The 19,320-nt window shown below is 42.1% G+C and overlaps 1 protein-coding gene across 14 annotated transcripts in view; it reads left to right on the top strand.

Moving 5' to 3' along the window:
• The window catches only part of dtnbp1b (dystrobrevin binding protein 1b), a 158,595-nt gene that overhangs the window by 59,823 nt on the left and 79,452 nt on the right, over positions 1 to 19,320 (top strand). The window contains exon 3 of one of the 14 annotated variants that reach the window (XM_061908481.1): positions 15,435 to 17,299. The exons of the other annotated variants lie outside the window; for them this stretch is intronic. Coding sequence (XP_061764465.1) covers positions 15,728 to 16,531 — 804 coding nt within the window. The 5' untranslated portion in view covers positions 15,435 to 15,727 and the 3' untranslated portion in view covers positions 16,532 to 17,299. Of the gene's footprint in view, positions 1 to 15,434; positions 17,300 to 19,320 lie in introns of those variants that run through there. 14 annotated transcript variants of the gene reach the window in all.

Here is a 19,320-nt window from a genome sequence, read left to right as displayed (position 1 = left end):
TTTCATAAATGCCTCAAATGTCCGGCATTTTAAATTAATGGTTGCGTGTATTTTCAAGGGGTTAAAAACAAAAAAAAAGTGGCGCATGGCAGCAACATTCATGTGGGAGGGGCAGAGACGGAGAGAGCCAGAGAGTAATGATAAATGCGCATGCGTCGCCAGGCTCTGCTTTTTAACCATAGATTCATCAGATTTTATTTTTTGTTAGTGTCCTGAAAGTTCTATTTTGGTTTCATCTGACCACATGACACTTTCCCCAATCCTCTGCTGTATCATCCATGTATCCACTTTGGTATAAACTCAACTCGTTGTGTTTGGAGGAAGAAGAATACTGAGTTGCATCCCAAGAACACCACACCTACTGTGAAGCATGGGGGTGGAAACATGCTTTGGGAATGTTTTTCTGCTAAAGGGACAGTACGATTGATCCGTGTTAAAGGGGAACATTATCACAATTTCAAATGGGTTAAAAACAATAAAAATCAGTTCCCAGTGGCACGTTGTATTTTTGGAAGTTCTTTTCAAAATTTTACCGGTCTCCGAATATCCCTAAAAAAAGCTTTTAAGTGCTTGATTTTCGCTATTTGCGATGCCACTATCCATTTCCCTGTGACGCCATACAGTGCTGCCAATGTAAACAAACAATGGCGAATAGCACAGCAAGATATAGCGACATTAGCTCAGATTCAGACTCGGATTTCAGCGGCTTAAGCGATTCAACAGATTACGCATGTATTGAAACAGATGGTGGTAGTATGAAAGTATTGAAGAAGAAAATGAAGCTATTGAGCGAATAGCTATTGACGCTATTCATAGCCATAGCATGGCCGAATAGCTGCGTTAGCATCGCCGGTAAAATGTGCGGACCAAACGATCAGGACTTTCGCATCTTGTGACACTGGAGCAACTTAAATCCGACGATTGGTAAGTGTTTTTTTCGCATTAAATGTGGGTGGAAGGAAACGTAATATAGTTGCAAATGCATCTGCAGGTAATCCATACATCTCTGTGCCATGTCTGCTTTAGCACCGCCGGTAAATAGCATGTTAGCATCGATTAGTGTAGCATGTTAGCATCGATTATCTGGCAGTCAACATCAACAAAACTCACCTTTGTGATTACTGTGACTTTATCGTTACAAATGCATTTGCAGGTTATCGATACATCTCTGTGCCATGTCTTCTTTATCACCGCCGGTAAATAGCATGTTAACGTCGATTAGCGTAGCATGTTAGCATCGATTAACTGGCAGCCACGCCGCGACCAAATATGTCTGATTAGCAAATAAGTCAACATCAACAAAACTCACCTTTGTGATTTCGTTGAATTTATCATTGCAAATGCATCTGCAGGTTATCCATACATCTCTGTGCCATGTCTGTCATCGCCGGTAAAATGTGGAGCCACTTTGGTACATTCAACGGGGGTCTGGCGGCAGACACTTTCGCATCTTCGGGCCAGTGGTGCAACTTGAATCCCTCCCTGTTAGTGTTGTTACACCCTCCGACAACACAGCGACGAGGCATGATGTCTCCAAGGTTCCAAAAAATAGTCGAAAAAACTGAAAATAACAGAGCTGAGACCCAATGTTTTCAATGGGTTGAAAATGAAAATGGCGGCTGTGTTTCCTCGGCGACGTCACATTCTGACGTCATCCCCTCCAGAGCGATAAACAGAAAGGCGTTTAATTCGCCAAAATTTACCCATTTAGAGTTCGGAAATCGGTTAAAAAATATATGGTCTTTTTTTCTGCACCATCAAGGTATATATTGACGCTTACATAGGTCTGGTGATAATGTTCTCCTTTAAGGAAAGAATGAATGGGGCCATGTATCGTGAGATTTTGAGCCAAAACCTTCTTCCATCAGTGAGAGCTTTGAATGGTTGACCAAATACTTATTTTCCACCATAATTTACAAATAAATTCTTTAAAATTCCTACAATGTGAATTCCTGGATTTTTTTTTTCACATTTTGTCTCTCACAGTTGAAGTGTACTATGATGAAAATTACAGACCTCTGTCATCATTTTAAGTGGGAGAACTTGCACAAACTGTGGCTGACTAAATACTTTTTTCCCCACTGTATATATTAGGGCTGCAACTAACAACTAATTTGATTGTCTATTATTACTTCGATTAATTTATTAATAATCGGCTAAAAGTGACCAACTACATTTCTATCCTTTCCAATATTTTATTGAAAAAAACCCCCCAAAAAACTCATACTGGCACCATGTTCTTTCAACTTTCCAAAATAAAATAAGGCAAATGTTACAAAAATGTTTTTTGTTTTTATAAAGTCCACCATTGTCCTGCACAATAGCAATTATTTCGCTCGGGGGAATTTCAAACTTGGCTACTACTTATTCCAACCACTCTGCAATGTTGGATACTGAATGTCTTTCCTCTTGCGGCGTGGTCGTAAAGCAGATTGACTTTATGTTCCGTTCTTCTCCAATGTAATGGAATGTATTGCCAAGGTAGGCTACACTTGTCCACACATCAGTAGCTAGAGCAATTCGCTCTGGGTGGCTTTTATGTCAGGTGACACTGCTTGGAATGTCTGCTTGTACTTCCTCTCCATCAGTTTGGTAAAATGGGTACTCGAGGGAAGAGTGTAACCAGGGTTGAGGACGTGAATCATTTGTCTTAAACCTTCATCCTCCACCATTGATAGTGGCCTCATGTCAGTTAGCAACATATTCAGGATAGCATCAGTCAATGCAGCCGCTTGCTGTGGTATGCACACCTTCCTTTGTACCAAGTCGCTAATGCTGGCTTGTTTCTTTCTGAAATGAGAGCAACCATATAATGAACGTACATAATAGCATCATTTGCATGTAACTTAATACATACCTAGTTGATTTAATTATTAATTTCTGACGTAAAAGACAAATACGCAACCACATTAAAAAAAACAGCTAAATAAAATACATGGACATTGGGTTTGCAGCATACAACAATAATAACACACAAATGTAACTCATCAGATAAGAACTGGGTCAGATATAGTACACGTTTTTGTTGTGAATAATAAAGGATTCATTTTAGGCTGCCTGTGAATTATAGCATGACTTATTCCAGGACCTTCATAACTTTTAGTTATACTAAAGTGTCACTCAAGTCTAAATAGATTTATATAGCTTTATTGGGCCCGGCTACATTGATCCATTATGAAACCAACCTGAGATATTTCTGTCTGTTACGTTTATTTCCAAATTAGTAACTGTGCGTTTTCTCTCTCAAAACGGAGTCAAATCTGCCGCAGACACATAATCAGCCCCATGTTGCATGAAATGGATAACGTTAACGTTACTCAGAAAAAAGAGCTTAACTCATGAATGCCTGTTGTGACAGAAAATGAAGTCGTCTACTCTCCAAAACGTTCCTAACACTCTGAAAGATAATATACAACAGTTGCTACTGCGCTTCCTTAAAAAAAATCTTGTTAACTAAAGATTAAAAACACACAAAGATGGACACAACGGATCAATTTATCCGGACTCTGGACTTACAGTTACGTACCGTGAGTTCTTCCCTTCATCCATGGCTCCATGTTTCCTCTTCAGGTGCTGCCAAAGCAATGTTGACCTTCCGTGCCACGAGAGGTCCATGCTGCACATTTTGTAGGAAACTGTCTTCTTTGAAGTCTTTAAAGTAAAGTGTTCCGACACTTTGGACGACTTAGGTCGTACACTTTTCTCCATTGAAGCATTAACCTCAAGATGTTTCTCCGCTGAACTATCGGTACTGCTTTCCTCTGCCATTTTTCGAATGTTTCCTGGCATAGGAGACGGCGTGGTCACGTGAGCTGCACATGACACATCATTGGCTTGCTTACTGCCACCTCATGAGACGTAGCCGCAGCACATGCGCATAGCATAGATCCAACGAATCGATGACTAAATATTCGGCAACTACTTTTATAACTGATTTAATCGATTAGTTGTTGCAGCCCTAATATACATATATATATATATATATATATATATATATATATATATATATATATATATATATATATATATATATATGTATATATATGTGTGTGTGTGTACAGTCAAGAAAAAAGGAATTTGAACAACCTGCTATTTTGCAAGTTTTCCCACTTAGAAATCATGGAGGGGTCTGAAATTTTCACGGTAGGTGCATGTCCACTATATGAGAGATAACCTTAAAAGAAAAATCCAGAAATCACAATCTATTATTTTTTTTAACTATTTATACGTGTGATACAGCTGAAAATAAGTATTTGAACACCAACATTAATATGTGGTAGAGTAGCCTTTGTTTGCAATTACAGAGGTCAAACGTTTCCTGTATATCTTCACCAGGTTTGCACAGACTGCAGGAGGGATTTCGCCCAACCCTCCACACAGATCTTCTCAAGATCAGTCAGGTTTCTGGGCTGTCACTGAGTAACACTGTCTTTCAGCTCCCTCCAAAGATTTTCAATTGGATTTAAGTCTGGAGACTGGTTAGGCCACTCCAGAACCTTGATATGGTTCTTACGAAGCCATTTCTTGGTTTTCCTGGCTGTTTGCTTTGGGTTTTTGTCATGTTGGAAGATCCAGCCACGACTCATCTTCAATGATCTGACTGAGGGAAGGAGGTTTTTGGCCAAAATCTCACAATACATGGCTGCAGTCATCCTCTCCTTAATACAGTACAGTCGTCCTGTCCCATGAGCAGAAAAACACCCCCAAAGCATGATGCTACCACCACCCATGCTTCACAGTAGGGATGGTGTTCTTGGGATGGTAGGCATCATTCTTCTTCCTCCAAACACAAATAGTGGAATTATGACCAAAAAGGTCAATTTTGGTCTCATCTGTCCACAAAACCTTCTCCCATGACTCCTCTGGATCATCCAAATAGTCATTGGCAAACTTAAGACGGGCCTTAACATGTGCTGGTTTAAACGGGGGAACCTTCCGTGCCATGCATGATTTCAAACCATGACGTCTTAGTGTATTACCAACAGTCACCATGGAAACAGTGGTCCCAGCTCTTTTCAGGTCATTGACCAAGTCCTGCCGTGTAGTCCTGGGCTGATTCCTCACCTTTCTTAGCATCATTGAGACCTCACGAGGTGATATTTTGCATGGGGCTCCACTCCGATTGAGATTGACCGTCATATTTAGCTTCTTCCATTTTCTAATGATTGCTCCAACAGTGGACCTTTTTTCACCAACCTGCTTGGAAATTTCTCTGCAGCCCTTTCCATCCTTGTGGAGTTGTACAATTTTGTCTCTGGTGTCTTTGGACAGCTCTTTGCTCTTAGCCATGCTGAATGTTTGGGTCTTACTGATTGTATGGGATGGACAGGTGTCTTTATGCAGATGCAGCTAACGACCTCACACAGGTGCATCTGATTCAGGATAATACAGTGGAGTGGAGGAGGACTTTTAAAGGCGGACTAACAGGTCTTTGAGGGTCAGAATTCTAGCTGATAGAAAGATGATACTTATTTTCAGCTGTATCACATGAATACATTTTTAAAAAATCATTGTGATTTCTGGATTTTTTTTTTAGGTTATCTCTCATACAGTGGACATGCACTGTATAGACTAGGGTAAGGGAACCTATGGCTCTAGAGCCAGGTGTGGCTCTTTTGATGACCGCACCTGGCTCTCAGATAAAACTTAGCTGACATTGCTTAACACGATAAGTAATGAATAATTCTGCTGGTAATCACAGTGTCAAAAATAACGTTCAAAATATAAAACATTCTCATGCATTTTCATCCATCCATCCGGTTTCTACCACACCTGTTCAAGAAGTAGCATTAATGGTAAGAAGTAATTTATTTATTGTGGTTAGCCTCAGAATAACAATGTTATTAAAAAGAATAAGAAACTTATTATACTCTAAAAATGTTGGTCTTTCTTAAAAATGCATGCATATATAGTTGTATTCAGTGTTTTAAAAAAATAAATTATATGGCTCTCACTGAAAAGCTTTAAAAAATATTTGGCTTGTATGGCTCTCTCAGCCAAAAAGGTTCCCGACCCCTGGTATAGTTATAGAAATTACTGGAACCCAAGACAGCCATGACATTGTCCTTCACAAGTGCATGTAAACTTTTGACCCTGACTGTATACAGGTGCTGTTCGTATTACCAGAATATCATGAAAAATTTGATTTATTTCAGTAATTATATTCAGAACGTGAAACTTACATATTGTATCAATTCATTACACACATAGTGATATATTTGAAATGTTTATTTCTTTAAATTTTGATGATTAGTACTGACAATTACTGAAAATCCCAAATTCAGTATCTCAGAAAATTAGAATATTAGTTACGACTAGTACCCAAAAATATTTTTTTAGAAATGTGGGCCAACTGAAAAGTATGAACATGGAAAGTTTCAGCATGTACGGCAATCAATACTTAGTTGCAGCTCCTTTTGCCTGAATTGCTGCAGCAATACGGCGTGGCATGGAGTCCACCTGTCTGTTGCACTCCTCAGGTGTTTTGAGAGCCCAGGTTGCTTTAATAGTGGCCTTCAGCTCTTCAGCATTGTTTTGTCTGGCATCTCGCATCTTCCCCTTCACAATACCTCATAGGTTTTCTATGGGGTTAAGGTCAGGTGAGTTTGCAGGCCAATCAAGAACAGGGATACCATGGTCCTTAAACCAGGTACTGGTAGATTTGGCACTGTGTGCAAGTGACAAGTCATGTTGGAAAATGAAATTTTCACCTCCATAAAATTGGTCCGCGGCAGGCAGCATTAAGTGTTCTAAAACTTCCTGGTAAACTGCTGCATTGACCCTTGACCTCAGGAAACACAGTGGACCAACACCAGCAGATGACATGGCACCTCAGACCATTACCAATTGTGGAAATTTGACACTGGACTTCAGGCAACGTGGATTCTGTGCCTCTCCTGTCTTCTGTCAGACTCTGGGACCTTGATTTCCAAAGGAGATACAAAATTTACTTTCATCTGAAAACATAACTTTGGACCACTCAGCAGCAGTCCAGTCCTTTTTGTCTTGAGCCCAGGGGAGACGCTTTTGATGTTGTCTCTTATTCAAGAGTGGCTTTACACAAGGAATGCGACAGCTGAAGCCCATATCTTGCATACGTCGGTGCGTGGTGGTTCTTGAAGCACTGACTCCAGCTGCAGTCCACTCTTTGTGGATCTCCCCCACATTTTTTTAATCGGTTTTGTTTGACAATCCTCTCCAGGGCGCGGTTATCCCTCTTGCTTGTACACTTTTTTCTACCACATCTTTGTCTCCCCTTCGCCTCTCTATTAATGTGCTTGGACACAGAGCTCTGGGAACATCCAACCTCTTTGGCAATGACCTTTTGTGTCTTGCCCTCCTTCTTTAAAGTATCATTGGTCATCTTTTGGACAGTTGTCAAGTCAGCAGTCTTCCCCATGATTGTGTGTCATACAGAATCAAAACGAGAGACCATTTAAAGGCTTTTCCAGGTCTTTTGAGTTAGTTAGCTAATTAGAGTGTGGCATCAGGTGTCTTCAATATCTGACCTTTTCACCATATTCTAATTTTCTGAGATGTTGAATTTAGGGTTTTCATTGGTTGTCAGCTATAATCATCTCCTTTTTGGCCAAAAACACTTGAAATATATATGTCTGTTTGGAATGAATGTATACATTCTACAAGTTTGACTTTCTAAATGGAATTAATGAAATAAATCAACGTTTTCATGATATTCTAATTATATGACCAGCACCTGTGTGTGTGTGTGTGTGTGTGTGTGTGTGTGTGTGTGTGTGTGTGTGTGTGTATATATATATATATATATACATATATATATATATATATATATATATATATATATATATATATATATATGTAGGTGTGGGAAAAAATCACAAGACTCAATCATCATCTCCTGATGATTGAGGGAACCCCTCATGAAACAGATCTGTAGAGATGAAGTAGTCTTGTGATTTTTTCCCACACCTACATATTGCGCTCTACCACGGTATCGAGCACTATTCTCCGGATAATCCAATCAAGACATATATATATATATATATATATATATATATATATATACAGTATATATATACACACACACAGTCAGGGTCAAAAGTTTACATGCCTTTGTGAAGGACAATGTCATGGCTGTATTGGGTTTCCAGTAATTTCTATAACTCTTGTTTTTTTTTTTTTGATAGAGTGATTGGAGCACATACTCGTTTGTCACAAAAAACATTCATGAAGTTTGGTTGTTTTTGAAATTTATTATGAGTCTACTGAAAATGTGACCAAATCAGCTGGGTCAAAAGTATACATACAGCAACATACGTTCTCAATTTTGGAGATGTAGAAAAGTTACAATCAAATCAAATATCAGTGGCCTTGTGGTTAGAGTCTCCGCCCTGAAATCGTTAGGTCTTAACTTCAAACCCCGGCCGAATTCATACCAAAGACTATAAAAATAGGACCCATTACCTCCCTGCTTGGCACTCAGCATCAAGGGTTGTAATTGGGCGTTTAGGCACCAAAATTATTCCCAGGCGCGGCCACTGCTGTTGCTCTCTGCTCTCCTCACCTCCCAGGGGGTGAACAAGGGGATGGGTCAAATGCTGAGGACACATTTCACCACACCTAGTGTGTGTGTGACAATCATTGGTACTTTCACTTAAATTTGTGATTCATTATTGACGACACCTGTTGACTTCTCTGATCCCATTTAAATGGGGCTCATGTGATGCAGTCATTAGACTAGGTTACAAACGCGTCAATGGGAAAGTTCAAGGAACTCTGCACAGATCTTAAAAAACAAATCATTGACTTGAAGAAGTCAGGAAAGTTACTTGGAGCCATTTCAAAGCAGCTTAAGGTCGCAAGAGCATCTGTGCAGACAATTGTTCGTAAGTATAAATTGCATGGCACAGTTTGGTCACTGCCACGATCAGGAAAAAAAATGCAAGCAATCACCTGCTGCTGAGAGAAAATTGGTCAGGTAGATCAAGACTTATTCGAGAACCACCAAAAATCAGGTCTGCAATGAAATGTAAGCCGCTGGAACACAGGTGTTGGTGTCCATAGTCAAGCGGGTTTTGCATCACCATGGACTGAGAGGCTACCATGCAAGAAGGAAGCCCTTGCTCCAGACGTGACACCTTAAGGCTGATCTTAAGTTTGCTGCTGATCACATGGACAAAGATGAGACCTTCTGGAGTAAAGTTCTGTGGTCAAATTAAACCACAATTGAGCTGTTTGGCCACAATGCGCAGCAATATGTTTGGAAGAGAAAAGGTGAGCCCTTAAATCCCAGGAACACCAACCTACCGTCAAGCATGGTGGTGGTAGTATTATGCTTTGGGCCTGTTTTGCTGCCAATGGAACTGGTGCTTTACAGAGAGTAAATGAGACGATGAAAAATGAGGATTACCTCCAAATTCTTCAGGACAACCTAAAATCATCTGCCTGGAGGTTGGGTCTTGGGCTCAGTTGGTTGTTCCAACAGGACAATGACCCCAAACATACGTCAAAAGTGGTAAAGGAATGGTTAAATCAGGCTACAATTAAGGTTTTAGACTGGCCTTCCCAAAGTCCTGCCTTAAACCCCATTGAGAACATGTGGACAACGCAGAATAAAAAAGTCCATGTCAGAAAACCAACAAATTTAGCTAAACTACTACACCAGTTTTGTCAAGAGGAGTGGTCAAAAATTCAACCAGAAGCTTGTGGATGGCTACCAAACGCGCCTTATTGCAGTGAAACTTACCAACAGCTGTGTAAACAAATATTAACATTGCTTTGTTTACGTTTGACCCAGCAGATTTGGTCACATTTTTAGTTGACCCCTAATAACTTCATAAAAGAACCAAACTTCATGAATGTTTTTTTGTGACAAAAAAAAAATGTGCTCCAATCACTATATCACAAAAAATAAGAGTTGTAGAAATTATTGGAAACTCAAGACAGCCATGAAATTATGTTCTTTTTATAATTGTATGTAAACTTTTGACCATGACTGTATATGTATATGTATATGCGTTTTCTTTTTTTACAAGACTATTTACCTTGTAGATTGTCACTGAAGGCATCAAAACTATGACACCTGTGAAGTGAAAACCTACCTCTTGAAGCTCAATGAGCTTCAAGAGGTAGGTTTTCGCAAAACAACTAATCAGTCAATGGACGTGGATGGACGGGCCGACCAGGTCGGTTGCACCGGACTGGTACTAACGCCAGAGAGTCTGCAGGGCAACTTGGCAGGGTATCTGCACTGTCAAAGGTCCCGGGGGCCTGCGTAGAAGGATGCAAGACATTATCATGGGGCCCAGGTAGAGCTGTGCGGGGCTACTGCCGTGGTAACCGGCTGACTAAAATCAAAGTAAGCCGCTTTAAGCCGGTCCACCGTGATTCTTTCAGACCGATCCCCGATATCCAACAGGATATGCTTGTATCCACACGCCAGGACGCGAAATGGCCCATCGTTAGGAGGTTGAAGGGGGACGCGGTGAAAAAAAACAAATGCTGCTGGTGGGAATTGGGGATGGGGGAAAAACCCTTGGCGGCATCGAGGAGAGCAGCTCATTGCTCACCGACGGACCAAGGTGCCGTAGTACTAGGAATAAAGTCACCTGGCACTTGCAAAGGCTGGCCATACACAACTCTGCTAAGGAAGACCAAAGCCCCAGCACCACCCAAAGGAGTTTGTCTACCCAAGTGCTGTCTTTTAGGGACGCTCTGAGCGCTGCCTTCATGGATCGGTGAAACCGCTCACACATACCATTGGCCTGTGGGTAAAACGCTGTCGTGTGGTAGACTTTCACTCCAAAGCTCTCCGCCACAGCAGCCCAGAGCTCAGAAGGAAACTGGGAGCCCCGGTCGGACGATATGATTGACAGGGTACCAAAACAGGCAACCCACGTCCCAATGAACGCGCACGCCACTTCTGTGGCTTACTTTAGAGGTACTGCCTCCAACCAGTGGATGGTCCTGTCGACCATCATGAGGAGGTATGTGCAGCTGCGTGAAGATTGGAGAGACCCGACCAGGTCCACGTTGACATGTTCAAAACGGCCCTCCGAAACCGTAAACGGTGCCAGTAGAGCCCGAATGTGGCAGTGCACTTTTGAGGGCTGGCATGCCACGCATCTGGCAGCCCAGTCCTTTACGTCCTTTTTCAGTCCACGTCAGATTAATTTTGCAGCTACCAGCCGCTGGCAAGGTTGCTTCCCAGGGTGGAAAGGCCGTGGATTGAGTTGAAGACCCGCCGCCTACAAACGGCAGACACAAGGGGCCGTTCCCGACCTGTAGCGATGTCACAAAGGAGCGTAACCCCTGTGTCCCTGTGGAACCTCAGGCAACCGTAGCCCTGTGGCTGCAGCCTTCAGAGCTCAGATGTCTGGGTCGTCGGCTTGGTCAACTGCCATCTGTGCAAAATCGAGCCCCATATGGACAGCGCCTGTGACAGCTCGGGAGAGGCAGTTAGCAATGACATTGCTCTTAACAGCAAGGTGCTGAATGTCCGTCGTAAACTCGAAGACGTAGGAGTGGGGCCTCTGTTGCCGAGCCGACCACGGTTTGGCTGTCTCACCCTTCGCAAAAGTGAGGGGTTTGTGCTCCACAAAAGCTGTGAAGGGCCGTCCTTCAAAGCAGCGAACGGAAATTATGTATGGCCAGATAGAGGCTGGGGAGCTCACAGTCAAATGTGCTATATTTCCGCTCGCCAGGGCACAAATGCCTGTTAAAGACAGCCAAAGGTTGCCAAATTCTACCCACCCACTGCTCATGCACTGCACCTAGAGCATAGTCTGACACGTCTGCGGTGATTGCAATAGTTAAAATTAAAGTACCAATGATTGTCACACACACATTAGGAGCATCGGGTAATGCTAGTGCCAGCGAGGTAGCGTTAGCTAGAGCAGACTTGACCTCCACAAAAGCACTATGCCGCGCGTCATAGCAGCCCATCATGTGGTTGGGAGCAGCCCCTTTAAGAGCATCATACAGCGGCCGCATAAAGTCAGCTGAATGGGGGATGAAACGATTGTAGAAATTTACCTTGCCAAGGAACTCCTGAAGAGTCTTAACTGTGAGCGGGCGGGGGAAGTTTGCAATGGCAGCAACCTTCGCTGGAAGGGGAACTGCCCCGCACTTCGTGACAAAATGTCCAAGGAAGTCAATTACAGACAACCCGCACTGGCACTTGGCCAGGTTAACAATGAGCCCATGTTGGCTAAGGCGCTAAAATATGGTCCTGAGGTGGTTCACATGATCGGCCTGAGAGGTGTTGCCTACCAGTAAACAAACAGAAACAGCAAGTCACGTAAAACAGAGTCCATCAGCCGCTGGGAAGTCTGTGCGGCGCTCTTAAGGCCAAAAGGCATCCGTAAAAGTTGAACTGCCCAAATGGGGTGATGACCACTGTCTTAGGGATATCAAAGGGGTGGACAAGCACCAGATGATGGCCCCGGATGAGATCTACCTTAGATAACAGTTTTCCCAGCCAGGTTGGTGGAAAAATCTTGTATGTGGAGGACCGGATAACGTTGAGTCTGCGGTAATCACCGTAGACAACGTCCAGGCTTCTCCACCATGTGGAGGGGCGAGGCCCACGGGCTGTCCAAACGGCGAATCATCTCGAGGCGTTCCATTCATCCATCCATTTCTACCGCTTATTCCCTTTCCATTGTCCATATATATATATGGCGATCCATATATATATATACATATATATATATATATATATATATATATATATATATATATATATATATATATATATATGTATATATATATACTGTGTGTGTATATATATATATATATATATATATATATATACAGTATATGGATGAAATACTTGAAAATATATAGACCCCCGTAAACAAACCCCCCCCATTACCCGAATTCGGGGGTCTCAAGGTTGGCAAGTATGCAAATATGTGTTGTCTTGTTTAATCATAAAAGATGCAAACGAGGCATGTTGGCTGAGTTTTTAAAGTTTACTCCACAGCGTGGTCATCAAAAACATCCAGCTGCCGGCATGTTTAATGAGGCTACTGCGAATGCTCCTCACTACTGTGTCATGCTGAGTCCTTATGTTACCTAACTCATAACGTCACAATGTACAGTATATCTGCCTGAGGCCAACTAGAAGGCCTTACTGACAACTCGTGATCTGATTGGCTATTGGGACTGTCTGTCAAATGTTTGTGTCCTTTCACGTAGAGTGCACAGATGCCCGCATTGTTGATTCTGAAGGCCTCCGGCAAATTTCGTATAGCATGGCACCATAAGCTTGCTGAATTCTGATTGGACGATAACTCTATAACCTAAAAACAACAGCACTGGAAGGAGCATAATATGACATGAAGAGAATATGAATACTTTTTGATATTTTGGGAAAGTAAATTAAAAATAACTTTCATCTTTATTATGATCATGATTGCTGGTTATGTTAGGCCAGCAGAGAAGCCTTGCTGGCCCTGACGGCACACAACTGGGTTTTAGCCAAGTTTCCCTGAGACCAATGACGTTAAGATTGTTGTCTCTAATGACCTCATTAACTGATAACGTTTTGGGAGACAATGATCTGATGTTTAAAAAGCCCTTATTATAGGTAGTGGTCTCCTGAAAATGTTTTGTTAATGGCATCTGTAGTACTGATATTAATGACGTTATGTTTATTTTCTGTAGTGCGCCTTAAATAATTTTGATCACATTTACGAATTGATATGATGGGGATCTTGAGATTATTTGCTTGGTGGTTCGATAGATTTAACGTGTCATAATTTGCCACCTCAGAAGAATGCATGTTCACCTCTTGTACAGTCACTCCAGAAAACACATTTTGTGAGTTGTGTATTATTCTACAGGAAATTTTATGTGTGCAGGAATTTTCGAACTTGGTGCTGGTTAGTTCTAGCTCAAATGACTCCTCACCCGGAGTAACAGACACTGTAATTACCTGTGTCCAAGTTTGCTCTAGTGTAGTTAGTCAAGCTTGATTCAACTAGTAGTCTATATTTCTACAAAGATTGATGGCGCCTTCCTGGTTATGGTGAAGGTTGTCCCTCCTCAGCTAGCCCGGAATGCCCCAGAAAGAGGGATAATCATAGATAAGGATGAGTCCTTTTTCTCTACAAAAACCAGCGAGCCCACTTGTTAAGCCAGACTAATCTGCTATACTTCTCATCATTGCCTTTCGCAGGCAGGGGGCCAGAGTCAATGCCGAGACATCTTTCTAGCGAGATTACAAGTCAGAGCTATGTTTCTGTTTGTAATCTTTGACTGTCTCATCCTAGTGTCATTGGAGCGGACGTGTACCACTATGTTCGTGTAGCTATTGGTGCGATTAGCCTGTCCTTTGTATTTACTAGACCTGTTGCGACTCAGCTCCCTAAGTGTAGCTTCAATGTCAGGTGCTCTGGCTCCGGGAATACACTTAATTATGGCTGGTTTACTAAGCTGTATGGTCGGGGTGAAGGAGTCCCCTATGACTAAGGCTTGGTGTACGGCAGACTGGGGTGTAGGACTAGCTAAAGGGCTAAATCTTATATGCGTCTCAACCGGTTCAATGTGGCATGTAGGTGGATTAGCGCTGTTACAAGCTGGGCTAGTCAGCTCACTACAGTTAATGCTAGCAAATGTGTCTAAAAGTTACAAAATGACTCTGCTCTAAATGGCGGACACTGTCCTCTCTATAAGGCAAACCTATCCATGAGAATGGTGCATGAAGAGCAGGGAGCCATACTCATGTTGTTTCTTTCACCGAGTCGAGTTCTTTCGGTCTTTGGAGCAGTAGCAGCACTGTGAGGGAAAAGACGCCTTCAGAGCGTAGTTGTTTTGGACTGCAACTAGTTTAGCTTCGTTAGCGCAGCAGCTAGCTAGCTGAGCAAGAGGCGGTGAGACTGAGTGTTTGCTTTGTACGTTTGGTAAGACTACTAAATATGTTTGAGAAGGAATAAAGATAGACAGATAGTACTTAGCTTTTTTGCAGTAGCGAGCAGCAGCAGTGAGTGGCAGCAGACTTTTCTGGAAGTGATGCTTACAATCAATATTTCACTGACAAAAAGCAGTACACCTCTCAGATTTTAGCTAACATTTTGACTACAGTATATTATCTCATTGGACAATGCTATAAAAATGACTTTGAATGTTATTTAGAGTAGTCTGTGTACAGCTTCTATAGCAGTATAGATTTACTGTCAACACACTGGCATTTGTGTCTAAATAGCTGGCAACATAAGTGGGTAACAAGGTAATTGTTTCTTGTCTACAGTCAAGCATAGTGGTGTCATGGTCTAGGGCTGCATGCGTATATGGCAGGTAGATAGAGGAGATGAGGTTCACAGAGATACATTCTCAAACAGCCCAAAAGACCTTCAAGATGATAAGATGATAGTTTTTGTGTCTAGCTGGGCAACATTTGACCTACGGCGGCGGAAGTTTATTCATGTAGACTTCTCTTTATGCATATGTAGGTCGATTTTAGGTCCGGGGAAGTGTGACATCATGCCATGTGACATCAGTCCCCTCTGAGGCAAGTCATCGCACACACTTCACCATAGCGTGAACACATGCGCTTGAGAGTGTGTGTTTGTTTTTGTGTGTGGTCGGATGACATCACGGCGTCCTCACTGCCCACTCACTGGAAGCTGAGATTATGTCACAAAGTGCCATGCTAGCGGAGCTGCTGCTGCTGTTTTGACTGGGTTGACGATGCATTCGCTTCCTTCAGTTGTAACGCAAAAAGAAGATTGGCGAGAGATTTAGTATGAGGAAAGGCCTCAGGACTGGAACCTCACATCCGTGCTCCAAGGGGAAACAAGATCCAGGAGGTAATTTGTCCTTTTTCACGTCAGATGAATCATTGTCGTCCGATTCAGAGACGGAGGGGGCAATGAAGAGGAGCAGAGGGTTCAACAGCTCATTTAGTCTTGAAGAGGACCCTCAACACCAGTCCATTGATGAAGACTCAGATGGAGAGACAGCAAAAGACACTGGTGGAGACCAAAAACACACTAAAGTAGAGACTCAGGATGCCTTTTTTGGGAGCAGTCAACCTCCGCAATTGGGCGTTCTCAGGCCTCAAGAGTTATGGTTCTCTATGTCACAGTGTCTCTCATTCCGATGGCCACCATGTCTATCCCTCAACAGGCAGGACAAGAAGTTAACCTCGGACCGGCTCCAATCAGCTGGCAAGCAGTCGTCTGATAGCTCCTCTTCAGCCAATGAGAGCCCTGCAAGGTTATCCCCCTCGCCTAATAGTAAACTTAAGAGGGAGAAAGAGGAAGTTCAAAGCAAGGGGGCTAAAAGCAGACATGTTCCTTTTCGAGGCATATCTCGTTCCTCCTCGAGGTTGCCGAGCACCAGGCAATCTTCAGACTCAATGTTTGCGTCCGTGCTACTAGAAAGAGAAACATTCCTGCGTATAGAGCTGGTAAAGGAGGGCGAGGAGGGGGACGAGTCGCACTACCGGGCCGAGTGGAAGCTCTCAGAGAGGACCAAGGACCTGGCAGAGGGCGTTTGGATATCTCGGGAGTTTGCGGACCATGAATTAACTCGGACCATGAATTAACTTGATGTTTGTCGGAAACTCAACACGTTTATGTTGATTGTTTAACTCAAAGGGGCTGTTTGCAACTTTTACACAGATGCATAGAGGGCGCCAACTTTCCAAGGTATTTTAAACTGTATATCCCGTCCTTTTATGGCTTCTCGTATGTGATGACACACCATTAGCTTTGGGTGTTGTTAGCTAACAAAAGCAATATATTCTATCATAACCACAACATGACAGCAAATTAATTGTTGCTTCTCTTGGACTGCTTTTGTAGGGAGCACGTACGTTTTGACAAGACCTGATGAGTGACGGCTGTAAACACCAATCATTTTATTCGGGCCGACAAAAATTGCTATTTCATAAACTTTATAATTGACAGAAATACAGACAATTGTCAAACAACTGCCAATGGAAATATAAGCTAGCCGATGGTGGTCTTGTTATATTATTTGCTTTGAAAAATGTTACTGTGAAAAAATTGCAAACAGCACCTTTAATAGTCAGCAAGAGGAGCCTCTTGTGGCGTTATGAACATGCATTCACAGCTGCTATTTCCAGAGACACTCTAAGCACAATTCATGTTTTATTTTCCGCCTTTTTGCCTGTCCGAGAAAAAAATTAATATGTGGGGGCCAGAATACGGCCGACATCAATAAAAGCATCTTGTTTAGGTATTGTGGGTTTAATTGTGCGCTTGTGATGTTCATGTCATGTTTGGGTGGTTAAAAAGTAATGATTGACAATTAATTAGGTACATCTGCATCTAAAATGATAAGGTGCTGATATTTTTCCTCATTTGCAGGTGTACCTAATGGTGTGGCTGCAAACATATAAAGCTGACAGGAGGCTCTGGAACATTGACCGTGATGAATGCGGAGTTGATGGGTTTGAAGGACAGAGGCAGAGGGTGATAGATGATTCCTGCAGGGCTTTTTGTGATGCTGGACAAGATTAGATGAACACATACACACACAAACGCATTTGGCCACAGGCGTATTTTCGATGTGGAAATCTTATGAGACATGTTTGATCAGCATTCATGAAAGCTGTGTCATACAATCTGCACATAGACCAATCCCATTTTTTTTAATAATACCGTGTTCCCTCGCTACTTTTACTTACTGTGGTTTCAGGTCTTCAGGTTTTCCATTGAGTACATTGAGATTTGAGTACTCATTGAAGTTTGATGTTAAAATAATGTCGGTTATAGAGTGACTGAAGTGCTTTAAGAGCATCGGAAGTGTTTATAAGTTTCTGTGAAAGCTGCAAGGAATGTGTGGAGTTTTTATAAATATGTTATATTCATACAATATTCATGTAAATCATTAAAATAAATTGTCTTCTGGACTCCCCCTACCATAGCAAGGGGGAGTCTGGAACGTAACCCCAGCGATAATTGAGGAAACACTATACTGTATATTTATAATAACATTTTTTTGTGTGAGCCAACAAATTAAACAAAAATAATTCTAAGAATGGGCAGGACGGTGACAGAGGGGTAAGTGTGTCTACCTCACAATACGAAAGTCCTGAGTAGTTCTGGGTTCAATCCCGGGCTCTGGATCTTTCTGTGTGGAGTTTGCATGTTCTCCCTGTGACTGCGTGGGTTCCCTACGGGTACTCTGGCTTCCTCTCACTTCCAAAGACATGCACCTGGGGATCGGTTGATTGGCAACACAAAATTGGCCCTAGTGTGTGAATGTGAGTGTGAATGTTGTCTGTCTATAAATGATAAATGGGTTGTACTTGTATAGCGCTTTTCTACCTTCAAGGTACTCAAAGCGTTTTGACACTACTTCCACATTTACCCATTCACACACACATTCACACACTGATGGAGGGAGCTGCCATGCAAGGCGCTAACCAGCACCAGAGGTGGGTTGTAATGCGCTACATTTACTCCGTTACATCTACTTGAGTAACTTTTGGGATAAATTGTACTTCTAAGAGTAGTTTTTATGCAACATACTTTTACTTTTACTTGAGTATATTTATAGAGAAGAAACGCTACTTTTACTCTGCTCCATTTATCTACAATCAGCTCGCTACTCGCTACTTTTTTTTACCGATCTGTTAATGCACGCTTTGTTTGTTTTGGTTTTGTCAGACACACATTCAAAGTAGGATCTACGCATGCCTGCGTTTCACCAATCAAATGCAGTCACTGGTGACGTTGGACCAATCAAACAGAGCCAAGCGGTCACGTGATCGTCACACGTAGAACGTTGAAAAACTTATTGGGGTGTTACCATTTACTGGTCAACTGTACGGAATATGTACTGTAGTGTACTGTGCAATCTACTAATAAAAGTTTCAATCAATCAATCAATCAAAAGTGTAAAGGAGAAAAGACACTTTTTATTTCAACCGTACTTCCCGTCAAAAGCCTAAAGACTGATCGCTCAGTTCCTGTCTTTACAATAAAAGTGCCGCTCCATCACGCCTGCGCTAACAAAATAAAAGTCCCCAAAAGCCAGCGCAAACAAGCTAGTAAGCTACGGAGTTGGCCGCCAATGTGTTTCTTGTAAAGTGTATAAAAACGAATATGGAAGCTGGACAAATAAGATGCCAAAAACCAACGACTTTCGTGTGGTATTAGACAGAAAGGAGGAACTTTTTTTCTCTTCCATTTGAAAATGTGGACGTTATCAGCACTACTGTTTAATTCCAATCAATACAAATCATCAGAATCAGGTAATACACCAACTTATATTCTTGTCTTCATGAAAGATAGGAATCTATATGTTAAACATGCATGTATATTCATTAAAACACCTTTAACATGTGAAAAAAAACGGCAAAAT

This window comes from Nerophis ophidion, linkage group LG08 (genome assembly GCF_033978795.1).
Source record: "Nerophis ophidion isolate RoL-2023_Sa linkage group LG08, RoL_Noph_v1.0, whole genome shotgun sequence".
In the NCBI taxonomy this organism is placed as follows: Eukaryota; Metazoa; Chordata; class Actinopteri; order Syngnathiformes; family Syngnathidae; genus Nerophis; species Nerophis ophidion.
Note: the sequence above shows the minus strand (reverse complement) of the source record. Positions and strands in the feature narration are given on the sequence as shown.